This window comes from Monopterus albus, unplaced genomic scaffold, assembly GCF_001952655.1.
Source record: "Monopterus albus unplaced genomic scaffold, M_albus_1.0 scaffold197.1, whole genome shotgun sequence".
Lineage (NCBI taxonomy): Eukaryota > Metazoa > Chordata > Actinopteri > Synbranchiformes > Synbranchidae > Monopterus > Monopterus albus.
The window spans coordinates 520,820-548,511 of record NW_018128077.1 but is presented as its reverse complement, the minus strand read 5'-3'; the positions used below and the strand labels follow the sequence as shown (position 1 = coordinate 548,511).

General features: G+C 40.7%; 1 protein-coding gene across 4 annotated transcripts in view; it reads left to right on the top strand.

Moving 5' to 3' along the window:
* The window catches only part of klhdc8b (kelch domain containing 8B), a 160,972-nt gene that overhangs the window by 86,326 nt on the left and 46,954 nt on the right, over positions 1-27,692 (top strand). For all 4 annotated transcript variants that reach the window (XM_020617921.1, XM_020617920.1, XM_020617919.1 and 1 more), the window contains 2 exons: positions 18,470-18,634; positions 25,561-25,785. In XM_020617921.1, coding sequence (XP_020473577.1) covers positions 18,470-18,634; positions 25,561-25,785 — 390 coding nt within the window. The remainder of the gene's footprint in view (positions 1-18,469; positions 18,635-25,560; positions 25,786-27,692) is intronic.

Below are 27,692 nucleotides of genomic sequence, written 5' to 3'. Positions count from 1 at the left end.
CTGAAATCTGTTTCAGTAATTTACACAAACAGACCCAGGTGTAAAGTAGATTTATTTCTACTCTTCAAGACATCACCATGCCTACTTCCTTTTTTATATTTGTTTTGGGAATATTTTTAGGAATAAGGTTCCGGGTTCAAGTCCCGGCCGACCCGGTGCCTTTCTGTGCGGAGTTTGCATGTTCTCCCTGTACCTATGTGGGTTCTCTCTGGGTACTCCAGCTTCCTCCCACAGTCCAAAGACATGCAGCTTAGGTTGATTGGTGACTCTAAATTGCCCGAAGGAGTGTGTGTGGTTGTTTGTCTACATGTCAGCCCTGTGATAGACTGGCGACCTGTACAGGGTGGACCCGGCCTCTCACCCAATGTCAGCTGGGATTGGCTCCAGCTGCCCTGTATTCCTATTCAGCAATTAGCATTATAGATGATGGATGGATGTCGGCTACCTTCAAACTCAGTACATCTTTGTTTGACAACATGGGAAAACCCAAAGAAATCAGCCAAGACCTCAGAAAATAAACTGTGGACCTCCACAAATCTGGTTCATCCTTAGGAGCGATTTCCAAAAATCTGAAGGTACCATGTTCACCTGTAGAAACAATACTACACAAGTATAAACACCATGGGTCAACGCAGCCAGCATACCCCTCAGGAAGGAGACATGTCCTGTCTCCTAGAGGTGAACATACTTTGGTCCGAACAGTACAAATCAGTCCTACAACAACAGTAAAGGACCTTGTGAAGACACTGGAGGAAGCAGGTACCAAAGTATCTATATCCACAGTAAAACGAGTTCTATATAGGCATGGGGGTTGCTGTAGGAGGGACTGTGACACTTCACAAAATAAATGGGATCATGAAGAAGGAAGATGATGTGGAAATATTGAAGCAGCAACTCAAGACATCAGCCAGGAAGTTGAAGCTTGGCTCCAAATGGACAATGATCCCAAGCAGACTTCCAGTGTTGCGGCAAAATGACTTAAGGACAGCAAAGTCCGGGTACTGGAGTGGCCATCACAAAGCCCTGACCTCAGCCCAACAGAAAATATGTGGGCAGAATATGTGTCCATAATGCTAAATGTGATTGATTTAGGGTCTTTGTGGTTCCGGCAAACTGCCCCCCAAGTCAATCACAAATCTATCATTTTATGAGTTCCATGTGTCATTAAAAGCTGATAAACTATTCTTATGAGTGGATGTCATTTTCTGTAATGTGATGTATTCTGTCAGAAGGTTGTTCCAGTGGTTTATGTGTAGAGATTTTTTTTTTATTTCTAGTTTTGAAAGATTGTTTTCTTGGCAATAGCTAGAGAAATGAGGAGTGGGTTTTTGTGTTTAATTGGTAGGTGGTCGATTTCTATGATATTACCGAGTAAGCAAAGTAATGGATGAGGAGGGATTCTACAGCCCAAGATGGTGGAGAGTTTCTCTGTCACTGCTATCCAGAGGGAATAAACTGGTTGTCAGGTCCACGTAGCATGAAAATAATTGTTGGTGCAACCTAGAATGTATTGTGAGCAGATGTCTGTGTGAGTCAAACCCATTTTGACCATTTTACTTTGTGTAATATGGGTCCTGTAAATGGTCTTGTATTGTATAAGTTGTAAGTTGCTGGTCACAGAAAAGATGTTATTGCAAACTCATTTCTAACACATTTCAACTTAAACCACATGGGGCTGAGGCCACGCACATTTCCACCAACCTCTAAAAATTTATCAAGCTGATTTTATTAGTAGTACTATTATCATCATTATTATTATTGCTAACTATTTATTTATTTTTTCCTCCTTCTCCCTTTCTTGCATTTCATTGACTGTTGGAAATACCCTCACATACTACAATCTTGTAAAACACTTTATATCTTTTTGTAATGTCATGTATCTGTTGTCTTGTCTCCCATGTTCGGTACTGTTTTGTTAATGTGTTTGTTTCAATTTAAATAAAATGATTTTTTTTTTTTTTTTAAGTTTGAGGGAGCTGGAGAGGAGAGGGGCTGGAGTAAAACTGAAGTGAAACTAACGAATTAACAACACCTATACTTGGTTTTGTACCTGCAGTAAAACATAGACAAGCATCAGAACACCTGCTAAACAAGCATGAACTTGCAAAGAAGCGATAATTTCATCTTTGACCACCATGGGCAAGCTATGTGTTAATAGTGAACTTGTTGGGCTAATAGTTTCAGATGTGGCTACGTCATGGTGATCAGGCATCACGATTGTCTGGTTCTCATGTTTGTCTCCTTCCACTGTCAGTTCGGCTCATTGTGTTGTGCAGGAGAATATGCAAACCATGTGAGTGACTTTTGTTGGGTAAAATTATTAACAAAGTCCTACTTTAAAGTTGATTCTAACATTTGATGAATTAAGAACTTAATTAGTAGAAGATTAACATTATGCTTGTTGATTAGTCAACCTGTGTGTTTACTTTGTTTGCGTATGGTAATTCTATCATAGTTAAGATTTAGTTTAGAGCACACATAAGTTTGCTTACTTATACATATGTTACAATTATGTTTACATAGTTAGTTGAGTATATCATTCTATGTGTTCACTGAATCACTGGTCAGTATTTACTGTGTTAGCCAACTGGAGCACTGTTTAACATCAAGGGGACTGGTTCACTAAAACACTGACTCTCATTAGATTTACAGCTTTAGCAAAGAGGGTCCACAGTTAAGTTATATTACCACCTGGCTGAAGAGGCCAGGGAATTTGGGGTCACTGGGACACCAAGGGTAATAAACAAGAGATTAGATCTAAAAGCCAACAAGAGGAAGACAACTTCAAAGGCAGGGCAATATACAGACACACACAGGCAAGACAGTTTAATTAGCCAAACGGGAAGCCATGTCACATATAGTGTAACAAAGAAAGAAGTGAGTGTAGGAATTCAGACAGTAGAATTTCCTCCATCTTTAGGAAGCTGCTTTTCCCATTGGAGCAAAAAAGACGCAGGAGGAGGACGGATGGATAGATGGACCAATAGAACAGCACAAGAGGACCGGACCAGCCTACAAGGGCACATTTGAAATTGTATAAAAACAACTGAATGGAGGAGGACAGCGTTCCTTCTCGTCCTGAAGACGAGTTGAACGGTTTTGCTGTTGAGGTCAGGGCTTCAGATAGAGATGGAACCCAGAGCTCTGTAAATTGCTTTATTCGATGGTCTGTTTAGTTATGACAATAAATGTTTGAAAATTTATATTCGATTCCGATTATTCTTCATGAAAGAACACGCTGCACTTTGTTTGTTTTGTAGGCAAGACAGACTGTTGCACTCTATTTTTGCCAGTGTTGACATGTGGATAGTGATGGGCGATGATGATGTTTTGGCACTGTGTTTGAACTGTATGAGACAAAGCCTGCTACCACAGCTTTCCACATCACTGTCCTGTCATCAGCTATCTCAGCTCAGGCAACACAACACAATCACCACTGTCATTTCTGCAGAATGAGACAGATCAGAGAAATTATATTGTGTGTGTGTGTGTCTCCTTCAGTAAGAGAGACAGAGGTGAGGGGAGCAAGCCTGTCTGATTATATGTACAACAGGAAGACGAATACAGATGAAGACTGATGGAAAGTGGGTATGCGAGAGGGTTCGAGTGTGTGTCACTGCTGTGACCTGCATCACCAAACTGTCACTTCAGGTTTATGTACACCACCTTGTGTGTGACAAACAAGGACATGTCTGCACAACGTCACAGCTGGTTTGTCTCTGTATCTTATCACTGTTGTCACACCTATACACACACTGTGCCTCACTGAGATGTACAGTATGTATCCACACAATTCCCCAGCCTCTGTCTCACACACACATTCAGTCATATGCCTCTCAGACTGTGAACTCCTATGTCATATGCTCTTCAAGTGAGTCTCCTGTTAATTGTGGAGGCAGTTTTATGTGCCTGTTTGCTTTGATTGTGTAACCACCAATATTGACAAATCTAGCATTATCTCTGTACATCAGTTATCATTAGTTATAGTAAAAACAAGGCTTTTGGCATTTCTCACTCTTAACATTGTTTGCTAAGAAAGCAAGTGATTCATGTTGCATTCACTTGTTTAGAAAACATTAAATCATGAACAAACCTTTTGGTATCTGCAATATGCTCATTGCAATTTATTACAATTACATATTCTCAATGTCTCTGGAGTAGCTAGACAAAACCTGTTCTCATACCGTCATGCAGAATCAATAATGCTCTGCTTTGTATAAGGCTCACAAATTAAAACTGCAGTTAACAAACACAGGCACTTATTACTTTTGCTCCAGACTGTTTCAGCAGTGGCTGTGTAGGAAATCTGATTAGTGGAGTGTGCAAGGGGAAGTAGTAGCTGGAGACTGTGGAGCTAGAAAGATGCTGCTCTTATGGATCCATCGAAGTAGAAATGTGTTTTAAGAAATTACTAATAAAAAGAAAGTGGTATATGCACGTAGCTGCAGACATTTCATTTGAAAGACAACAAGAAAATGTATTTTATTTGGGTTGAAATGAGAATATGTAATAGCAGCAAGTGCAGGGACATGTTCTGTCAAGGTGGTTTTGCTGTTGACTAATATCCAAATCAAACATAGTGCAAATGCGAATGTGTCAGTTCACAAAAGCAGAAACTCTCTAAACACAAACATAACAGACTGATGAACATGATGAGTCATTTAAGAAATGTTACATATATGTTTGCATGAGTGGTTCTTGCTTGTGGCCAGTTAAATCATTAGTGGGATTTCATTAGTGCACTTCTTTAACCAGGGAGGGCTGACTGAGCACTCGCCCTCTTACTGACAGTTCCTCTACTGTTTGGTAACCAAGTAGCCCCACTGGAGATATCAGGCACTTACTTTAGTGCATCTCCTGCAGGAGGAGAAAGATTTTGTCTGTTTTCCATTCCTAACCTTCCCCTGCTCAAGCGCCACATCACATGTCAAAGCACGGGAGTTTACAGCCAAATCAGTTTCCTCGTCCAGAGTTTTGAGCCATCTCCTACTCAGTTCAAAGCTATACAGGATATGCAATGCAGTAAATGAAGGATCTGGAAATTAAATGTTCTCCATGGGTTTATCTGCAGAGAGGAGAAGCTGCCAGATATCAATATCAGCCCATTTCACTTTGACGACAAGCACTTTATCACTTGTCAGCTGAGTTCAGTGCCTGCTGCTGATCCTGCTGATGCTTCATTGTGCATTTAAAGTGGGTTTAAAATCAGTGAAACTTACAGGGTACGAGACAAAGTTTTTACACAGCACTGCAGTTTCACTTTAGAAACACCCAGGTAGTGGCAGGTTTTCCATTCCCAGTTCTCAGCCCTGCCTTCTTTTTTTTCCGTGTCGAACAGCCTTTATTTTATCCAGGCCTTATCCAGCCCCATTCTGCCTCTGCCTGCACAGACATTCAAGACACACAAAATATGTTGTTCCCCTTGTCAGTTTTTTTTTTGCTCAACTTCTGCATTTGACATGTGTGCATACATTTTGCATACATTTAAAATGCTGGAACAATTTTATAACATATTTTGCCAGCTCTGGTAAACAAACCTGAACAAACACACATGTCCCATGCATTCATATTTTTCTCCTCTCCAGAAGTTTCACCAGATTGTCTGCAGTTATTTTAACACCTAGGTTCTGTTAACACATGACATTCAAACCATAAAACCAAGCTGATGATGAAGTGAACACAGCTACGCTCTATTAGAAACAGTACGTTTTAAATTGGAGATGTCTTGGTAACAGGTTCTTCACCGTTCTTGCCCACATTTGCAGTGCAGTGTACAAAGTTGTTACTTAGCAGTGTGGCTCTAAGACTAGTAACTTTTGTGTCTGGTCCAGATTGAAATGCCTCAGAGTGTTGGCTGGATTGCCAATCATGGTGCCCACTGTATGAATCCTGACTTTTTGACACCGTTGTTTTCATTGAGCACCGTCTTCTACTGTACAGTCGTTGCTCTTTCAGAGATGGTTCTAGCAGAATTTGAGGGTGTAGTTACATTTTTAAGATCAAATGAGGTCTGAGCTTAAAAGAAGTGAAATAAACAAATCAAGGTTAAAAACAAAGGACATCATAATACATAAAAATAAAAGGGGAAGAATCTACAGGAAAGGGAAGTTATTTAACTTCACTGTCATCACTTGAGGATTTTGAGTATCAGAGAAATCACATATATGAATTATTTGTGAAAACTGGAAATTGAAGTAAAAATGTTTTTCATTTGTGTTTGAACAGATTGAAATTGATGCAGAACAGTCATCACATCATCACACGTGTATCTTGCTAAAAATTGCTGCCAGTCAGTGATGACATTTTCCGAGTGAATGTTGTGATTTTCAGTGTGTTTTAGGAGGTAATGGTCCCTTTACGGAGAAGGGTGATGCTGAAACATCCCTGAACACAGTACAGTAGCACTGCATGTCTCGCTCCGGTGATGCTAAAGCCTAATGCGCCCCAAAGCCCTTAAGACTTGAGAGTAAATGTGATGGCACAAATTCTGCTCTTTGCCTAGTAAGCCTCAGCACTGCCTTAGGAATTAACTTTAGTCAGATGGAAAATGCTGGTTTTATGCTTTAAATCAAGTAATTAGAAAAATTCAAGCAGTGTTCTTTCATTGGGTGGTGGTTGTCTCCATCTTTGACACAGCGGCAGTAATTAACACAGTCTTTCCCTGCTTAGCTGTCTTTGTTTCCTGCCAAACCTAATGTGATGTCTACTCAGTCACCCTGTGAACTACAAATCAACTTTTTACTGGGCTTCAAATCGAAAGCTAATTTCCTGCGTGCCCGATTTCCTAAACCACAAGTTGAGGTGTAGAGGATGGGCTCACTGCTGCCAGGTGCCCACATAACAAGAGTCGTAAAGAGCTCAATGAGCCTGGAAGCCACAGGCAGATACTGTAATTATGATTTTGAATCCCTGCCTTACCAGAGAGCCACAGGTGCAGTACTGTCATGTGAATCATTTCTTTCAAGAAGACACTTAAATGATGCAACAGCGATGGGTAAGGTGGTTAGAAAAGAGTTTGTGCTGCAAGACTGTGAGTTAACTACGTGAGAGAGAGCATGACAGGAAGGAATTGGAAAAGTCGGGAAGGATGGAACAGCTTCCTTTTATTTGTTTCTTTAAAACCTTTGCTGCTCTAAACACTATCCCTTCCCTTTTGGTATCCTTGTGAAAGGGCCTAGCTGCTCCTGTTCCCAGCAGCCACCAGCTTTTAATGCACTGGTCAGTTCCTAAACAACTGTGTTAAAAGTAGATTTTAGCTTCACAGTGTTGTATATTGGTGTAAAAACCAGTGGCAGTAAGTGCAAAGCTAGATTTCCTCCAGCAGGCTCCTTGGTCCTCGCTGCTCAGAGCAGAAATACAAGCTGTGAAACATCCTTCATCATGACAGACCAGAACCACTTCTGGGTCAAGCAAAGATTGAGGACTGAGGAATGATAAAATAATGAAATTGGGATTCACCTGTAAAGTCAGTGAGTTCAGTAATGTGCCTTATGCAGCAAAATGGACATAAATGTTGTAACTAACAAGACTGTAAACTGTAGCAAAACGTTGAGAATTATTTAATTGACCATTAGTGCTTATGAATTCAACTGTTCATTTGGAAAAGTGTTATTAAATTCAATCAGAAGTTAGAGTCTATTTTGTGGTTCATTCAACCAGTTCCAGTTCTGTGTGCATATAAATTAGGCTGCTGCAAAACTGACGAAAGGTTTTGTGAGTGCCAGCCTGGTGGCTAAAATGCTGCGCTACTGAAGAATGTATATAGGGTATTGTTGTCGATCTTTCAAAAAACTATTGAGTTGCGTTGCTCAAATCAAGAAACGGAGTCTCAGGTGAGATTTGATAGTAGAATCATTTCAGTGGTTTACCAGATAATGGGGGTGAAATTTGTCACTTTTGTGGCAAAGCTGATGAGGGGTGGCAAAATATTCAGAGCCACATCAGGATTCATCCACCCAGTTCAGTGGTGTGGACAAGTGCAACTAGCAGAACATACTGTACTCTGCCAGGGTGGTATTGGCCTTTACTGCCAGTTTACTCCCTAGAAAGTACAGATCAGTGTGTTGCTGAAACTGATCACTTGAATTTAAATTGATGTAGAGGGAGGCATTAAAAATTCTGTCACACACCCAATATTTTGCTTTCTGGAAACTTGATTTTTTTTCCCTTTACATTTATTTCTTGCTTTTTTGATTTTCAGACAAGGGCACAGTCTTTAACAAATGAGCACACATAAGGCAGCACATGAAACAAGATGTAGTTAAAGCAGGGTGGAGTGTGTGTGTGTGTGTGTGTGTGTGTGTGTGTGAGTGGAAGAGAGAAATAAAACAATGCACTGAATATAAAAATAGTTTGACCTATAAGGTCAAAATGGTATTTTCTCTCTTTCTGTAGTCAAATATATATTTTTTATAAATACACACTAATATCAGCATGTCAAACATGCATAAATATTTTCACAAAATTGTTGTATGTCAAATGGTATGTTCTCATTTAGGTTGCATCAGAAACTGGTCAATATTAAAATGGGCTCTGGAGGGAAGCTGACTTCTTTTAACATTAAAACTCATTCCTTATTCGTGACATGATCTAAAGCATTGTTGCCATGTGTAGTTGCATACGAAGTGTTATGTTTAGTGTCTGGCTTGCTAAGTGAAACTCGGCAGCGTCAGGTTTTACACTTCAGCCAGGCAGCGTGTGGGTTCGGCTGAGGGCCAGTTTTTTTATTATTGTTCATTGAGGAGGGACATCGTTTTACTGGTGCTATGAAAAATGCAGGCTTGTGTGTGTGTTTTTTTTTTATGTTTGATTAGTTTAGGCTGTTTGTTTCAATTTATTTAAGACTAACAACAATTTCCAGGATTAGTATCCAATGCAGGGCTCATTTTTTTCCATGTGTAAGTCAGAGACAACAGCAGTTTATATCGATAATCATTTGTAAGCAAACAAAAAACTCATGTATACTAATGTACATTTTACATTGGAGAAGACTAGAGATGTAATTATGTAGAAATGTAGTTACCTACATAATGATAAACAGCGACCTGCTGTATATGGTTATTTATTACTATAGGTTTAATAGACCAAGCTCTGTTCAAATAGCTTGATGCAGAATGAGGCTCAGTAGCTTCCACTTGCATTCATCTCTCTGTGTGGGGGTTTGACCAGATGTCACAGTCATATTTATTGGGTTCTACAGTACACGAGCCTTGTTTTTATGTGGCTGTCAACATCCAGTTTATAATGTGAACTATGTCAGTGGTACTGACCATTAGTGAGCTCTTTAGCTCCAACATCCTTATTTTCCTCCTGTAAATAAATACACAGTGACTATATTTATACTGACAGAAAAGTTGCTGTGTTGTATTTTCTGGCAGTGGTGAACAACCAGCTCAAACTTGTAAGTACAAGTTTGACCACAACTAATTGCTGAAATCTCACATTATGTTGCAGCTATACATCATTGGTCTTCGTATGAAGGCCTGTCCCAGTGCCACTGTAAACTGCACTTTGTGCCAAGTGCTGTAACTATTTAGGATTGGGATCCCTGTGGATAAACCAGCATTGTTGCAGGATGGAATTACAATACCTATATGAAAATACAAAAGTCTAGAATTATTGGGCTGAACTCCTCGTGTACATGCATGTCTTCCAGTAAAACCTATGCCACTGTTTAAACAAAGTCAGATTTAATTTACTATTACTCATCTCACTCACTCATTTCTGTACCTTTTGTCATTTTGTTTTTAGACCTTCGAATATATTGTTTGCCTAGCTTTGGCTTAAACCTCATTAAATGAAAGACATTTAATAAGGCTGAGTTTCAGTTTATGTCATCTAAAGGTAGCTTATTAAACTGTTTATTCTGGCACCAGTAATTGCAAATCATATTGACTTTTAATAATCTTTAATAAAAGCTACATACTGGTGGATGGGAAAGACAGATTTTCATTAAACTTCACTGGGTGTGAATGAGTAGAACCTCACTGGTAGACAAGGCAGTAAGATTTTTTTCATTGGAATTTTAAAATGTACTGCACAGACTTGTAGCACAGAGTAGGAATTATAACTAATAATCATTTGTTATGTACTGTATTATAAACATGCATGTGAGCTGTTGGAAATTAAACTGTAAAGTATGCTGTAGCTACTGAGTTAAGCATACATTTCTATTCATTGAGAACATGGTATGCATGGAAACTGTGGAATTTTTATAAACAATGTTATATATGCTGTTGCAAAGCCATTTTATAAAAGTTTCATAAACACCTTTGATTACATTAGTGGTTGCTGACACTTTCTTCTCTTCCAGGCACATTCCTGCAAATCTTGATGCATAGATTTTACCAACTGTCAATCGCTTAATGTATGTACCGTGAAACTAGCCCGACGCCCAGAGCTGCAAAGTCAGTATCAGTGTTGTAGTGTCTTTGACAGCTGAGCTTTGTAGTTTTATGCAGTGTTACAACTGAAATGCCGACAGCAACTTCACTTTTCACTTGAAGTTTAAAACCAGCATAGGTAACAAAAGATAACACAATGATTAAAATCAGTAGTAGCATGTTACGCCAAGACCATTTCTGTACAAGGTTGTAAGTTTATGTCACTCAGCTGTGTGAAATTGTCCGCGCTGGCACTATTGAATCTTTTTTTTTTTTTTTTTTAAATCTTATCATAGTCCTGTGTATCTAGGAGGAGCACTTGTTCAAATACAGGTTTGTCCATCCTCACTTGGAGACTCTTGGCACACGTGGGTCTGGGCCATTTGACCACTAAAAGGGTCATGTAGTTTGCATCTGTAACAGCTTGAGTGTTAGTTCTGTGATAGTGTTTGATTCATAAGCATCCTCATAAATTTATTTTCCTGTTGTTTTAATGTGTTCACTCCAGCAAATCCAGGGAAATGAGTGGTTTGTGTAATTGTCCACTGAGCAGTGGCAAAATTAACAAATCTGTGCATTGTGTTACTATAAGAGTGATCAAAGTTTAATGTATCATCATGAACGATGTCACTTGTAACAGGCCCAAATTATCACTGTTGCAAAGCTGCATCATCCCCTTGTTGACAGAGCAGTTGCATCTCACACATCTGTCACTATTTCCTTCTATTTAAAAACTATTGCAGCGTTGTCCCAGTAGTGTCTTTGAATGAGCTTGGGCTCATTAAGTATTAGCAAAACATCTCTTTTCATATGGATGTGCACACTTCCGCCTGAACACCTTGTCCTGGCAGCTCTTAACCAGTTAGGAGCCCTCCTACATTTTGGGGGAAACAAGAGTAATTCCCAGGGCAGCACGGTGGCACAGTGGTTAGCGCCGTTGCCTCACAGCGAGAAGGTTCCAGGTTTGGGGCCCCACCTGGGACCTTTCTGTGTGGAGTTTGCATGTTCTCCCCGTGCTTGCGTGGGTTCTCTCCGGGTGCTCCGGCTTCCTCCCACTGACCAAAGACATGCAGCTTAGGTTGATTGGTGTCTCTAAATTGCCCATAGGAGTGCGTGCGTGTATGTGTGGTTGTTTGTCTATGTGTTAGCCCTGCGATGGATTGGTGACCTGTCCAGGGTGTACCCCGCCTTTGCCCGATTGCCGGCCGGGATTGGCTCCGGCCCCACCCGTGACCCCGTTCAGGGACTAAGCGGTAGAAAATGAATGAATGAAAGAGTAATTCCCTGAGTTAGGAATGTTGATACAAATGCTCATCTCCTAAAAGTATGTCCAAAAACATGTCACTGTGAGAATGTGGCCAGCTGGGGTTCCCTACTTCTGAGACGCTCAATTCAAACTGTATCTTGGATGATTCTTCCCCTTTGCATGGGATGACACCTTATATGCCCATTATTATCCCCAACATTCCGTTAAAGCTATTGATAGCACTGGGCTGCACTATTTATGGACTTTGCTGATGCCTGACTTTCTGTGTGTCTACCCACACTCTAACCTTAGATCCCTTCCTAACAGTGTAACACCTGTATCCAGCCTCTGTTGTGTGTCTAAGCATGTGTATGAGGTGAATAAAGGGGCAGTACTATGATTAAAAGTGTCCCTGTAACTTTGTATGATCCATGTTTGGAAATATCCTTGTATTGGTGAACACTTGTGTTAAATAACGCTGTGTGAACGTGTGCGCTGTTTGGATCTTATATCATCGCCTCAGTAACTGTGTGAGAGCCAGAGAAATCCCACTAGCAGACAGAATCAACATCGCTCTAAAACAGCAACAAAAGCTAAACATTATCGCCTTCATGAAGGGAGTGTTTACTTCAGGACTGCTGCATTAGACTGCATTAGTTTGAGCCACCCTAGGTGTACCTAATAAACTGCCAACTGAGTGTACATATAACGTACCACTGACTCGATACTTTTGTAATATCCGTGCTGCATTTTCTTAGACCCTTTCTGTCGAGTCCATGGGCAGCGTGGAGAAATAATAGATCCAGCACTTGGGCTGTTGCTGTAAGTCTGTATTTTCTCCAGTAACATTAGCACCTGAATGGAAGCTGCTTTCTCTGCTGCTTTGCCTCCACTGTGAATATAAACCCAGTGTGCTGAGCCTGCCGCTTTTGTGTGGCAGCTATTTATATGCTGCTTTTCTTCTCAATGGACCGAGTTCTTTCAAGCCGACAAATACACTTTGATCTCTACCTTCCTCAAGGCGGCCTTCAGTTGGAGGTTTTGACAGGACTATTGATTGGCCCTTAGCCTCACTAAAGACGCCACTGCCAGTGCTCCACCATACTGTATGCTGTACCTTTTCCTGTTGACCCCCCTGTGTGACTGTGTGTCAGTGTATGTTACGCTACAGTGTCATTCTGTCAGTCATTCTGAAGAAATAGAGGAGTGGAAAAAGGATGGAAACAGAAAAAGGAAAGTTGAAAAAGAAGGAAATAAAGTGAAAAAGATAAGGTCAGAAGGAAGAAAAAGCAGAAATAAGTAAATAACAATGCTTATTTTTTTAAAAATGTGTCTTAATTTATTCTGGTTTTTAATTCTTATTTTTAATATTTTAAAACACTTTGAATTGCCTCTGTTTAATATGCTATACATAGTGAATACAGCTGCCTGGTCTAAAACCAGAAAGACAGAGGGAAAGAAAGAAGGAAGAAGCACAGAGAGAAGGAAATAAGGTAAAAATTTATAAAAGAAAATATGGAATGAAAAAGAAAGAAGAAAAAGTAAGACTGAAGGAAAGACTGACAAAAGTAAGGAAAGAGAAATAAAGAAAGGTAAAGAGAAAGGAAATGAAGAAGGAAAGAAAAACAAAAGAAGGATCCTGAGCGGCCAGTTTTCTGTCCTTGTGAGGAAGATGAGACCTCTCTCTTTCAGTCCATATGTAGTGCATGGTGACTATAGCAAGCAGCAGGTTGGAGGTTTTTACTCGTCTGCTATTGATGGGTGTTCATCAGGAGGAGTGCAGCGCTCTTTAAATGTCACCGTGGCAGATCGTCTTCCATCTGTCAGCAGCAGTATCGGCTGTATTTACAGAAGCATGGGACATCTTTGCCCCTGCTACGTTTCAGAGGTAGAAAGTAACAAATAGTGCTTTCATGACTGATGATGAGTTGCTTTGTTCTTCTTTCAGAGCCACAGAAGAAACTCTACTATAGGGTGGGACACGGAAATAGTAGCCCGGAGTCCTAAGAACCTGGGTATTGGAGGCGGCCTACATTTCCGTGGCCCACCCTGTGGTTTTCTCCACAAGTTGAGTAGTATTCATGATAACTAAACTGAACTGCCCCTTTAGGCAGGACTCGAACCCTGGTCTGTGGTCTTTAGTGCCCTTTGAATTCTTGTATGACCGCTCAGCTTGAGGAATGTTGCACTTACTACTGGTGATCCTGAGTCAAGCAGCAATTACATTTCTTCCAAAATGTACCAGGAGATTATTAGAATATGTAGTCTATAGTTTGTAGGTTCGAAGTATCCATCCTCAACTTCTGTTCTCAAATGTTCTTATTTGCTTGTGCTCTTCTGTTTAACTTTGCTGACGTCCTTTAACTCATTTTAATTGTATTTAAATTCCAGACTCAGCCTGGCTCCAGGAAGCCTCTCAAAATAAGAACACTGGTCCAAAGATTGAATCAATTGTCAGGTTATATAAACACTCTGCTAGCCTCACTTGAACTTAACAAACCAACAGGTTGCCAGTAAACAGATGTTTCCAAAGTGAACAAAGCCTGTAACAACACTCAACTTTAAAGACATCTGAATGAGTTATTACAGTGATCTTTAGAAAAATGTTAGCTGGGTCCTGTTCTCCCATGGCACTATAAACGGACAGCCTGACTGATTATGAATCTAAATTTGGCAGGGAACAAATGTATTGCATTTATGTTTGTTTTAAGCTGGATGCCTCATAGAGAGAGGGAGAAGAGCAAAGGGTCACAATTAAAAGAGGACTATATATAAATCATTTTTAATAATTATTTAACTGTTTAATTTTCCTCATGTATTTATGCTTCTTTCTTTTCCTCCTTTTCCACAGTGCTGTAACTAAATTTCATAAAATCAACTAATATAAACTGATATTAAACACAAATATTTAGGTTTTATATTTTCCAGCTGATTCAACTTAAAATTTCAAGGTTTTACTTCCAGACTGATTCAGAACTTACAAACATTCTGACTTTCAAGTCTTTTGACTTGAAAGGATGAGATAAATGAACTACTGAGGGTTCACTCAACTCATTAAATAAAGCTTTTAAAGTACAACAAGCAAACCAGCAGGTTTCCCAGCATGCATTCTTTGAGAGTTCAAGCTGTCCACACACTTGTTTTTTTGTAGTCTGAAGACAACATTTATGATGGAAACTGTGTCTTTAATACATGTGAAGATAAGTCATGGTTGTTTCATGTCATAATAATGAAAGCAGTGCTGACCACGATGGTTAGTGTTGAATTCAATACATTAACAAATCTCACTCAACCAAACCCAGTTTAGTTTACACAACATGTTAGACTTAATGATAGAAGATAACATTTGATTGTTAGAACAAAATCTGAAGCCCTTTCACTCATACTTAAGTTGAAACAAGTTATAATTTACAGCGTGTCTGAAAAATCCATTTAAAATAACATTGAATAACATGTAACAATTCCACATCTTCTGTGATCTCTGTACTGTCACCATAGCAGAGCATCCAGTTTCAGGGCTTAACGCTGCGTTAGGGAGTGATGCAAATAGATAAGGAGTAATGAAAAAGAGACAGGAGGGAGGGATAAAAGGATACAGTGACAGGCAAGAGAGACAAAAAGGCTGAGAAAGGACAGATGAAGCCATCATAGAGCAAATAGGAGAAAAAGGGGATGGGAAATGATGAAAGCAAAGTGAAAGTAAGCAGCAAGATGAGGGTGCTCGGCAACAAAAATGAGGGAAACACAAAGAGCGATGAAAGATGTCATTCTGTAGAGGAATCAAAGCATCAGACTCTACACAATACAGTTATGAAAGAGAAGGACAAAGATACAAAGCCTAACTTATCTAAGTCACATACATCCACTTTGTCCTTCACATCTGCTGAGGCATTTGCGGTTTTGTGCGTCATTGTTTTTGTATGATCAACAGTGTTATGAGCAAATTTAATTAGCTTTTAGCTAATGAACATTAATTTAGCTCTGCCACCCCATAATAAGTGTCTGTAGGTTACGCTGTGGTTGCTATGGTGTCTCCCAGGGTGACAGGTAAAGAATAGAGAGCGGTTTCCTTAATAAGAGGAGATTGTACTCTCGGTTTAGTCACGCGCGTGCACACACACTAATTGGAAGGCTGCAGGTCACAGGTTAGTGTGTGGGTGGATAGTGAATGTCAAGTATCTACAGTCATTCAAATAACAAAAACAAGCAAAGCAAATCAAGTGGTAAGAAAACTACTGTAACCTTTAGATGTAATAACCTGTTTGCACAAATGCCTTAAAGGGGAATTCTTTTTTTTAAGGTAGCCTAAACAGCTCGAACAACTCCCCCATTTTAGTACAGGCAAATTAAAGCACCAAAGATGGAACAATGTACCAGCACAGAAGGGGGAGAAGAAGACTGCCAGCAAATAAATATGGTTTATACAATGCAGACTTTAAAATACTCCAAAAAATCTGCTTTGTAAATGTTTTATGAAGAAAAAATGCTCTCAACACATGTCAGACCTCAGGGACAATATGTAAACATAATTGCATTTGTTACGAGAAAAAAAACACAGGGTGCCTTTGAGAGAACACAAACAAATAGCATGTTCATGCTACTCCTGGAGCTGTGTTGTTGGGGGCAGCAGCTCCTGGTTCCACATCATGGACCAGACTAAATGGTTTAAACCACTTCTGTGGATTGTGTTGAAGTGTCCTGGCCTGGACGGGGCACCATGTGGGCTCTGGCATGCTGGACACTGGTTCTGCAAACTAGTGGAGTTTCATCTGTGTGGCAGGCAAGGAACTAGTGCAGGAAATGACAGTTCTATGGGGTGGGGTCTTGATATTGACAGATGAGTCGAAGAAGGAGTTGAGCCTGAAGGTGCAGTTCTCAGTGTATGTCCCAGCTTCCACTATGGTTGTGAGTTTGGGTTAGGGCAAAAAGAATGAGATCAGCAGACAAAATGAGTTTCCTTCTCAGGGTGGCTGTGTTCACACTTAGTGACAGGATGAGGAGATCTGATGTCTGATGTAGAAGCATCGGCCCCTCACTTGGACTATGATAGACTGGCACTATGATCATAGTCCAATCAGGTGTAACCAGTTGTGAAAATGCATGTAATGTATATAGAGGTTCAAGCCTCTGTCTTCTTCCAGAGTACATTTGGTCCTGTTTAATACACAATGAGCACCTGCCTAATGCGGTGGACACAGGAGTCAGTTGGCACTCGTGTCATTCTGCAGCTCATTGTGCATCTTCTGTGAATCGGTTTGCTTCCATAGTTCTATTGTCAGGAAGATCACAAATGTGTTGACCGTTCAGTGAAAAACGTATGTAAAAGGAGTGAAAACTGTAAGTAATGCCTGTTTCAGACTACACGATTTATTTATCTGACACGATGGTCACTATGTCAGATTACACTATTATGGTCATAAATTGTTGGAAGAGGGATATGACAGATTACACATTGGTACTCGACAGATCACAGCCTGACATTGTTCACAACTTGGAGGTACCAGGGACTGGGAGAAGAGTGTGTGATACTGACTGCTTGTGTTCGGAGAAGCATAACAAATGCTTGGCGGTGTGGGGGGCAACGTGGACCTGTCTGTGGGTCACACGAAACCTGTGTTGTCTGTCCTTCATGGAGAACTTGAAGTAGTAGTTAAAACTAAAAACCAAAAGCTAGCTAGCCCTGATGGGGTAGCTACTTCACTGTTTGTCCTTCCTTAGATTACTGTTGGTATGTACTGACCACTGCACTCGCTCACATCCTTACACTTGCCCATTTTTCCTGCTTCCAACACATCAACTTTGAGGACTGAATGTTCCCTTGCTGCCTAATATACCCCAAAACACTGACAGGTGCCACTGTAATGAGGTGATCCGTGTTATTCACTTCACCTGTCAGTGGTCATAATGTTATTAGAATCTGCTTTATTGGCCAGGTGTTATGGCTGAGAGAGCTCAGTCATAAACACTGAGTTCTCTGGTGAGGTGGAAGAAAATGACTTTCTCAAGTTGAGGAGTATATACATAAATATATGCATACACGATATGCTTTATGTGATGAAAGGGCCCTTGCTGTGTCATTTATTTAATGTACAGTGGTAAAATTTGATTGGCTCAGCCACAACCGCTGAGCTGAGCAGCAGTGGCGCTGGTGTTGAGCTGCATTTTGAGTGACAGATTTATTATTGCTTTATTCATCACAGTTTAAGTCACAGCTCTGTGGGTCTGTCATCTGTCTGGGTGACTGAGACTCTCACCCTCTCCCGCTCCTCTCGCCAACTCCCACCTCTGTCCGTTATTCTCTGTCGTGCTGCTTGAGATTTAAGTTGTGACAATTCACTGAGAGCTAATGGGCTATTCATCTATGACGCTGTAACTTGTAGCCTCCTCTCCTTTCTGTTCCGCTTTGTCCTTTCCTTTCTTCCTCTCCCCCCCTTTTTCTCCCACTGCAGTCTTTCAACAGGAGCACTGTGTTTGCTTGCTCAGCACTTTCCCTCTCCCTCGCTTGTCCGTATACTCTAGTGACTGCAGTATTTGTGGGTGTATTCATGTGCCCTTGTGAGAGAGTCATTTGCGGGTCATGTGGAAGTTTCTCAGACCAAGCCATAAAGATGACTGCAGACAGATGAGACAGATAGCAGACTTGACAGCCAAGCCAGAAATGGTGGGACAAAATGGCACATTGATGCATCAGCTTCCCTGGCTGCTTAGACAGGTGTTTACAACATTTTTTCCCCCCAATCACCTCCTGTTAACCTGATGTTTGAGAGAAAATGTGTATTGACCAAAGAGTAAATGATAAGCTCTTGAAAAACCGTTGGCTGTCTTGTGTGTGTCTCTGCAGATGGGAAGGTGTATGCGTTTGGTGGTATGGGAGCAGACACCACGCCACAGGCCCTGGTGAGGGTTTATGAGGCAGAGAAGGATCAATGGCAGTCGATGACCTCTATGCCCACACCGCGGTATGGAGCCACGCCCTTCATGAGAGGAAACAAACTTTACTTGATGGGTAGGACATGATCTCATCTGTTTCTCTCTTTGAAATAATTCCCAAATAAATAAATCAGCAGTTTGTTGCTGTGTAGATTTGCAGATAAATATACAGCTTGAAATAATCAATAAAAATGATGTGCTACTTTGCTAAATGTTTTTACTTTAGTTTTTCTCAAAAGTAAAATTAACTTACTGTACATGCTGTATTAGTTTTGAGCCACCTCTTTGGTCCAGACCATAGACTGTATATAAAAGATGGACAGTGTGTCACCACTTTCCTCCACTGTGCAAAGGGAAGCCAAAATATTGTGAATGCAGCAGCTGCCATGTTAAGATTTTGCAACCAGATGCAGTAGTGACCAAGTAGTTGAGTGACACAGGGTTACCAACCCTCAAGGAGTGACCAGGAGATTCCCAGAATTAATTTAGGCCTCAAAATTAAATCAGGGAGATTTTTGGTGTTTTTAAAAATACAGATTGAACACACGGCAGTAAAATATTGTGATGACTATGCCAGCCAGCGGGAGGGTTAGTGACAGCGGCAAGCATTATGCGAATGTGTAAATACTTAGCGTAATATTGTGGTATAATCCTGAGTCATTGTGTTTTACGGTTCTTGTTATTGTTGTATTTTGAGGGGTTAAAAATGACTGTTGGGTTCATGCTGCGTGTGTTGGGTTGCATCGAGCATTCGATGCTCGAACCTGTTGACTGCTGTTCGATTGGAAGTGTTTCGCTGTATTATGCTTGTGTGTGTTAGTCTGTTGTTGCCGGTGACTGAGAAAATAAAGACAAGAGAGAGCTGGCTGACTGCTGTGATATGAGAACAGTGAATTACGCCACTGAAGAGCATTTCAGGGTGAGGGTGCACACTGTGCCAGTGACATAAGGGGAAGGTGTGATCCTCGAGGGATTGTTAAAGCTGTGCGGTGCACGGAGCCCAGTCGCAACAGTGTTAGCCTTATGTAGGTGCTAGCACCCCGCTAGCTAGTTAGCTGCACGGTTAGGATTCGCTCCTCTCCTCCGCGCCGGAGGTCACTACAATATCAAGTAACATACAAATTCAAACAGAAGGCAATCCCAGAGCACCAATAGAAAAACTGAAAGGTCAGAGTTGTCTGTGACTGCTGGACTTGGTAAAGTCCTGGATTATTGGCAGATAGAATTGTATCAAAGCTGTCAAGTCATCTGAAATATGCCCTTTTTTATATCGCCAAATAACTTACTACAAGCAAACATACCAGAAAAATAACCACATATTATCAAACATCAGCATGATAATATCTACCAAAAACCATAGAAATCACCTCTGGGAAAAATGTATTTGATTTGTACTTTGAGCTTTTATTTTGGCTTGTATCCCATTTGCTAACATGGAGTGGGTGGTATTTCCGACCTATACTGCAACCAGCCACCAGAGGGCGATTGAGTCATGGTGGCTTCACTTCTGAGAGCTGTCATGTTGTTCATTGTTTATACAGGCAGTGGTCTAGACTGAGAGGTCTTTATTAGATTATTTACTACAAAATTGGGCATTAACACTCATGGGTGCCAAATAACCAGACCAACTCCGATGAGTGCCACTTTAAAGTTTTTGTTTATTTAGTGTAACATCTTAACATTTACTTGATGGACTAGTGTCACGTTTTGAAAAGCATCAACATTATCTTCAACCACAGCACAAACTACAGCCTCCCTGGAACTTTAAATTAGCCTGCAGTAGTTTTAGCTTGGTGTAATGAATATACTGCCAACTGAGCGTACAGGTGTCTCTTCTTTCTTACAAATGAGCCACAGTCTCTCTGACATCACCTGAGAGTTCAGTTTAGCAACTGTGTGGAGTGAGCAGGACCATGTCTTGTCTCTTTCTCAAGGACTTCAACAGCTGGTGACAATATATTTGAAGAGCCTTAGACCTTAGGCTTCGGTAAGTGGGAACATGTTGAACTTCTGCGCTAATTCACACTCAAGGCTTATATAGAGTAGATAAAAAGAAACAGGATGTTTTGTGCTCTTCAGTCTCAGACATTTGTAGTATTTTTCTGCTTTACTTTGTTTTTCTTTTCCCACATGCATCCATTGAACCACGAGTCTAGGGAGGTGTGAGTGTTGTACTGTTTTAACCATCAGCCTTTTAGCTGTGACTTTATCTGCCTGGCAGTTTTAGAGCTGTGATAGGAACTGATGGGAAGACAAAAATGTGTCTCTCAGGTCTGAGGAGTCTCACAATCTTGGTACAATATTGATCACAAGCACAGAGCTGGAGTTAAAGATGGCTCTGCAGGAAAGAAAAAAGGAAATGTCTGTTCAGTGCAGAGTCTGTGTTTTGTTATTTCACTGAGAGCACTATTGTCATCCAGTTATGTACCATCTGTGATCAGAGGTTACATTTGTCCTTGCTGTCTTTTTGGGGACCTGTTATCACTCATTGACACTTTGTCAAAATTTCACACCACTATTGGGACAGAAATTGAAAGGCAGGCTACGACTGTTTTTGTGCACCGAAGAAGTATTTTACAAAGAGATGACTCCGTTTCACTACAAGCAACAACACAGTCCACATTCTGCATAATGTAGCTATAAGCGGCAGCTTTGGTCATTTTCATATCAGTGTTATTTTTTTCCTCTCGCACACTCCACCGGCCGAATTTAATGACTCTTTGTGACACAAGCACAAGGAAAACACATATTCATCAATATGACAACACAGTTTGCATTTAGAAATCCTGAAAACACAGGAGGTATGGCAGAATTAACTTCTATAATATAATAAAATTTGTTATTTACCTGTAATTTTATACAGTTTGAATACTAAAATGCTGAATCACACAGATTTCTCCATGTTTACCAGCATAAACAGACATAAACACATTTACAAAATATGTATCTTATGTGCCTCTAAAACAGTTTTTAGAAGTTATACCTGTTTATAATTGTTTGTTCCTGTTTTCATAGTTTGCTGCTCTTGATTGGACATCACTGCTGTATAGATGTTTCCTACCAACCAATTTACACATTACTAATGTCTTTACTAGCTAAGACATCTTCTTAAGGTTTAACGGCAAAACCCGATCACCACCCTGAAACTAGCTATCAGTTTCTAAAATCCTCCTTCAATCAACCATATGGTGTCTTTCCATCAGCAGGGGTCGGCCCTGCCAGGCTGAGGCATGCACAACAGAGCTGTGCTGAGCTGCTCCCGAGTAAGCATGGTTGTGTTTCCGCTGTATCATAAAACATGTTGTTTATCGTCCTCATCTTGACCACCTGGGGGTGACACATAACTCATGTGGTGCTGCTAGCTTGCGACATGGAGTCCTTAGTGCTAGGCATTATTTTAACCCCTCACCAGAAGACCAAGTGAGAGACTCTGTTTTCAGATCTTGCTGCAATTAAGTAAGGATAAAAATTGAATGCTGTGAAATGTGTAAGGACTTTCCCTTGGCACAACATTTCAGCCAATCGTGTGTCTTGATGAGCTGGCTCTGTCTGGCTCAGCTTGAGTAAAGCAGACTCAGCCATGCTGATATAAAAACACCAATAGTGGTGACATTTATGAATAATTCATGCAATTTAACCTAGAAAGTTACCGTGCCTTGTCAAGGAATAGTCTTGGCACATAGCCAACTGTTCCACATATGGAAAAAGGTCCCGCACGCTGACAAAACAGCAAGGAAGCTCTTCAAATGGGAGTAAAGTGATACTGTGAAATTATGTGAATAAAAATGTGAACATTGTTGTGTTATGGGCTGGCATTTAAAGAACCTTTGCCATTTTGTCAGTGTATGGGCATGTTTTTCTTACGACATGTTGTTTTTGGCTGTACTTGACATCATCCTTTGAAAGGCCTGGATTTAGTGCAAATGCTGCAGCAGTTTTTGACACAGTCTACTGTAAAATGGCAAATTATTGTTTGTAAGCTTATGTTTCTTTATATATTTAAAAACAAGATAAACACTACCATGCTGGGAGGTGGATTTTGTCACATTTGGAGCAAGGCTAATGGTTCCCCTGTTCGAGGTTACTGTGCTATGCTCAGTACACAGCTAAACATTTGCAGATTTGATTTACAGTATAATCAGGCTTCTCCACTGTGAATCAAAATCTCCTGGACTATGACACTGCAATTAAAATAATCACACTGTCTGTTGTATCTGTAGTTCAGGGCATGGCATGGCCTCGGTTTTGCTGCTGGCAGCACGGCCAGAAGAGGAGGTGGTTACTCTGAATCACTGTGCACTACAGCTCAGACTTGTGTCCTGGACAGCACTGTGTGTGGAAGTTAGTGGAAGAGCAGATAGACATCTTCTCCTAAACTCACACAATCATTTAAATAATAGATAAATGTGATGCAGTCAAAAAAAGAGTCTGCCCTCCAAACAAAACATCCATAACTGCTCTGCAGGTCAGTACAGGCTAATTCATCTTTGGTGGCTTGAGCTAATGATGCCTGGCAAATGCAAGGGACAGAGAAGGATGGCTAGTCCAAAGTGAACTCACATTCTCCAAAGTGAACTCACACACACACACACACACACACACACACACACACACACACACACACACACACACACACACACACTGAGGGAGACTAAATGTGTGACTCTCATTACACACAGAGTTCTGAGTGATGAGCAAACAGAATAATGTGATATACATGGTTTGTTTTAAAATGAGAAAACCAGCTCGTTATCTCTCAGTCATGCAGTATGAATATAATCCCTGCCCGCTTGCTGTACTTAAAAGATTCCTTGTAAATTTGTGTTTCTTCTTCAGCTGCTTCTCTACTCGTTGGGGTCAGTAGGTGCCCGAGACCCCTTTGATTTAAATTCTGTGTTCCCAGTCAACAGCGAATTCACTGGCAAATGACGTAACTTATCAGGCTTCATACTGCTTTAAAATCTGTGTGTACGCATGCATGCAAACAATTAGGGTTGCTAATCAGCACACAAGTGCAACTGAAAGGCGGTAAATCAGAATGGATATTAGTGTTTCCACTAGCCGGCATTTTGTACCTTTATCAGCAAAGACAACTTCATATACAGTAGGAACATATTATATTATTGCAACAACAACCACTGAGGACTGTAGGACACAAATCATTACACAGCATTTGGCAGTTTTCTTGTGCATTCTGGGAGGGATCCAAGAAGTGGCTGCTGTAGCTTGAGCCAAAGTGGGAAAAGCATACAACAGAAAAGTGTAAGCATGAGGATTCAGCTAATGATGACTGATGAGAATTCAGTTAGTTTTTCAGGTATAAGCTAATGTATCTAGTAGCTGATGACGATACTCAGCCAGAAGCCAGTAGAATTTATCATTAAGGAACCAACCATTAAGGTTTGCACAAAATTTTGTGTCCATCTTTTGATTAGAGAAGTAAAAAAACCTGAGAATGGCACTAAAGTCGTGCCATACGACATGACATACTGTTGGATTTTTAGTTTATAAGCTTTATTACAAATGTACGACTTTGAATGAGGGTTCAAGTTTGACTTCAGTTCACTGTGGTGAAGGAGCACCGTTCCTTTAGCTGTGGGATACTGCAGTAACACTCAAACTGGACGTGAACTGTCGAGCCTTAGCGAAAATCATACACAGTATATTCTTCTGTAATCAACAGATCTTTCAGTTGGAACGTTTCTGCTTTTCTCTCACACCTCTCTGACTCTGAAGCTTCCCACTCAGTTCGACTCTGTCTCGCTGTTGCTATCGATCTCCATGCCACCCTGCCTACGTTGTTTGACCCTCTTCCACTTTCTTCTCACTCCTCCACATTCTCCTCTCCTCCCTCTATTGCTTTTGCACAGTTTCTTTGTCATTGCCTTGTTTTTTGTCTTCGTCCATTTCTTGGTTTCTGTAGTATGCTCTTGATATTGTCACACTCCTTCTAGTTCTCCCCCACCTCCCTCACGTGACTTCCCTCTTTGCCCTTATGTTTTTACCGTCGCCACCATTCTTACATTCTCACCATTCACTGCCCTCAACCTCTCCCCCCTTTTTCCATCATTCACACTCTTACTGCCTGCTATACTGTATGCTCTCTCTCTCATCACTTTGCCTTCCCCTTAAAGTTGTATTTTACAAAGTTAGGTTATGATTTGCGGAAGGAAACAACTAGTTGGCGTCCTAGAGGAGCACCCTGCTGCTGTGCTTCGCTTTCAGTCCAAAGTGAAATGTGGTCCCAGAGCTGGTCTGTGCGCTTGACAGATTTCAATGTGCCAGGGAAACTCTGTGAGAGGAACAGGGGATTGAAAGCAATGAAAAGAAACAGGAAATGTAAAACAAGGACAAACGATGTCACACAGAAATTTTGTCTGTGTATATGCTTTATTCATGTACTGATATTCCTAGAAATGTATTTTGTTTAGGAACTGGTGCATGCAGATCCCTTCTTCTGGGATCAACTAACATGTTAACTTACATCTTTTCTGCAGCAGTGGAAGGAAATGAAGCTTTAAAAACTGATGCAAACAGTTCCTACAGGTGTCCCAGCTTTTGATGACTTACAACAGCAGATTCTCTGTACAAAGGAAGAATTGGAACTACACCCTCGGAAGCATTTTTCAGGAAAGGCAGTTAGCAAAGAAAGCCAGACTTTTTCAGAATAATGAACCAAAAACACCTCCAGGCTGTGCAGGAGAAAAGAACAAGAGGGTTGGCTTCAAATGATGGAATGGCTGCACAGTGTCCAGACTTTGCAGATGAAGAGCGAAAGCAAAGCACCCTAGAGATGGAACACATCTGTGGGAACATCTGCAAAACAGTGCCGTCTGTTTCAGTTGCAGAAAGACTGACACGTGTTTGTGTGTTGGCTCACACAAATAACAACTGAAAAAATGAAGGCATTTTAATATTTTTGACTGGTACTGTATAAGCTCTGTGAACATAATATCACCATTAATATGTCTGGAAATGTAAACTTTGTCCTGCCTTCTCCAGCTGGTCGTCAGGGAAAGATGCCGGTGACGGCGCTGGAGGCTTTTGACCTGGAGATGAAGAGCTGGACACGCTACCCATGTATCCCGAGCCGGAGGGCCTTTTCCTGCTGTGCCATGAATGACCGAAGCCTCTTCAGCTTGGGGGGTCTCCAGCAACCAGGGCCACATAATTTCTACTCCAGACCTCACTTTGTCAGCACCATGGAGGAGTACGATCTTGATCAAGGTAAGCGGTGAGCTAACTATATAGTAAATGGTAAAATCATGACCTTTAAGACAGGACTGCCGCGCGTTTTGCTGGGACTAATGAGGACTTTTACTTTTAGTACTTTAAGTATGTTTTGATATCAATACTTTTGTATTTTTACTTTTAAGTAACATTTAGAATGCAGGACTTTTACTTATAACGGAGTATTTTTACACTGTAGTATTGCTACTTTTACTATTAAAGGATCCGAGTATTTCTTCTACCACTGGTTCTAAATGTTCCTTGTAACTGAGGTAACTGATTACTGAGAGAAGTCCAGCAGTCCCCGGTGAGCACAGCCGTGTTTGTCTGTCCCAATGCCTTGTCCACTCTAGCTTCTCGTCTTCATACAAGTTGTGTATCTTGGTTACAGCGGTGGCTCTTGAAGGTGATTCATACGTGCAGTCTCTGGATGCACTGCGAATTACTTCAAGCAGACCCTCGCCCTCTACAATGTTAATCGACCCACAAGCTGTAGCCACCCATTTAGAACCAGCTGTATTGGCCAGGTTTGTTGGACACATGAGGAATTCAGTACAGTGGCTCTTCGTGTGCATGTACAATGTTCTTCTGTAAGGCAACCAGTAAATGAGTAAACAAGATAAGGCTGAGAAAACAAAAGAAAACGTGTAAACAAGAAAAAGGACTGTGCATTAGGAAAATATAAATAAAGTACCTATAAATATAGAAATTTATATACACACACTTTAGATGCAGTTCAGATATATTTCAGATATATACAAAGGTATATTTACAGGTATTGCGCTGAGGGTGGTTGTTCTGTTATACAGTCATGGGTTAAGTGTGATGGCCTGGGGGGAAGAAACTGTCCTTGTGCCTGGTTGTCATGGCATACAGTGACTTGTAGCGCCGTCCAGAGGGGAGGAGTTCAAATTGTTAGTGACCAGGATGTGAGGGGTCTGCAGAAATCTTCACTGAACATAATATGAGATGGCAGAGATATAAGATTTTTTTTCGACACATTGGAAGAACAGCAAGAGAGCAGCTGCCTCGTATGCAGCCCAGAATATCTGTCAGCCTGGTGTCTTGGTGTTTATAGTGTATATTATGTACGTACCCTGGAGCACTTTGAATGGAGTGAGAACACGATCTGTTCTCTGCTGATAACAAACCCAAACATGGGAAGACTGTGCTTTAGTTAAGTCAAATCATAGTAAAGCTGATGCTGCTACTGATAGAGGAGGTCCTTTTGCACGATAGTTCTACGATTTATGGCTCACATGAAATAAGTGCTGCAGATAATGAACAAATGCATTTATGCAATGTGGTTAATAACTTGTCTGCTGATTTAAATGAAGCAAACACCTCAGTAGTGTAAAATGTTAGTTGCTGCAAATCTGTGACTAATTTTTAAACTGTACGCAATATTTATTTTTTCCTTTAATGCTACTGTACATTTTGCTGCACTATGAAGGAGTAGCACCCAAAACAAACTCGCTGCCCTAAGAACAAGATGGTTTGAGCTATGATATATTTTAATTAGCCTAAGTAGGTTTTCATGGTCAGAAAATCATATTATGAGGGTCAATCTATCATGGGAATGTTGCATTTTGGTGTAATGGCATTACAGACAGTGAGCTGCCTTGACAGAGGTTTGAGCTCTATCCTCCTGACTTAGATTTTCCTCATTTAGTCTGTCCAGATTGAGACTCTGCAAATAAAGCGTTTGCCATTTGGTTTTTGGTTGGGTGCCACATTTTTGTGGCACGGATTGCAGTGACTCCTCATTGTGCCGGTAGAACCCTGGAAAGAGAGCTGTAGCTTCATCCTGCACAATGAGCACTCAGCTTTGTTGTTCAAATTAGTAAAATAATTCTACATCTTTTTTTTTTTTTTTTTTTTTTTTTTTTTTTTTACCTCTTTGA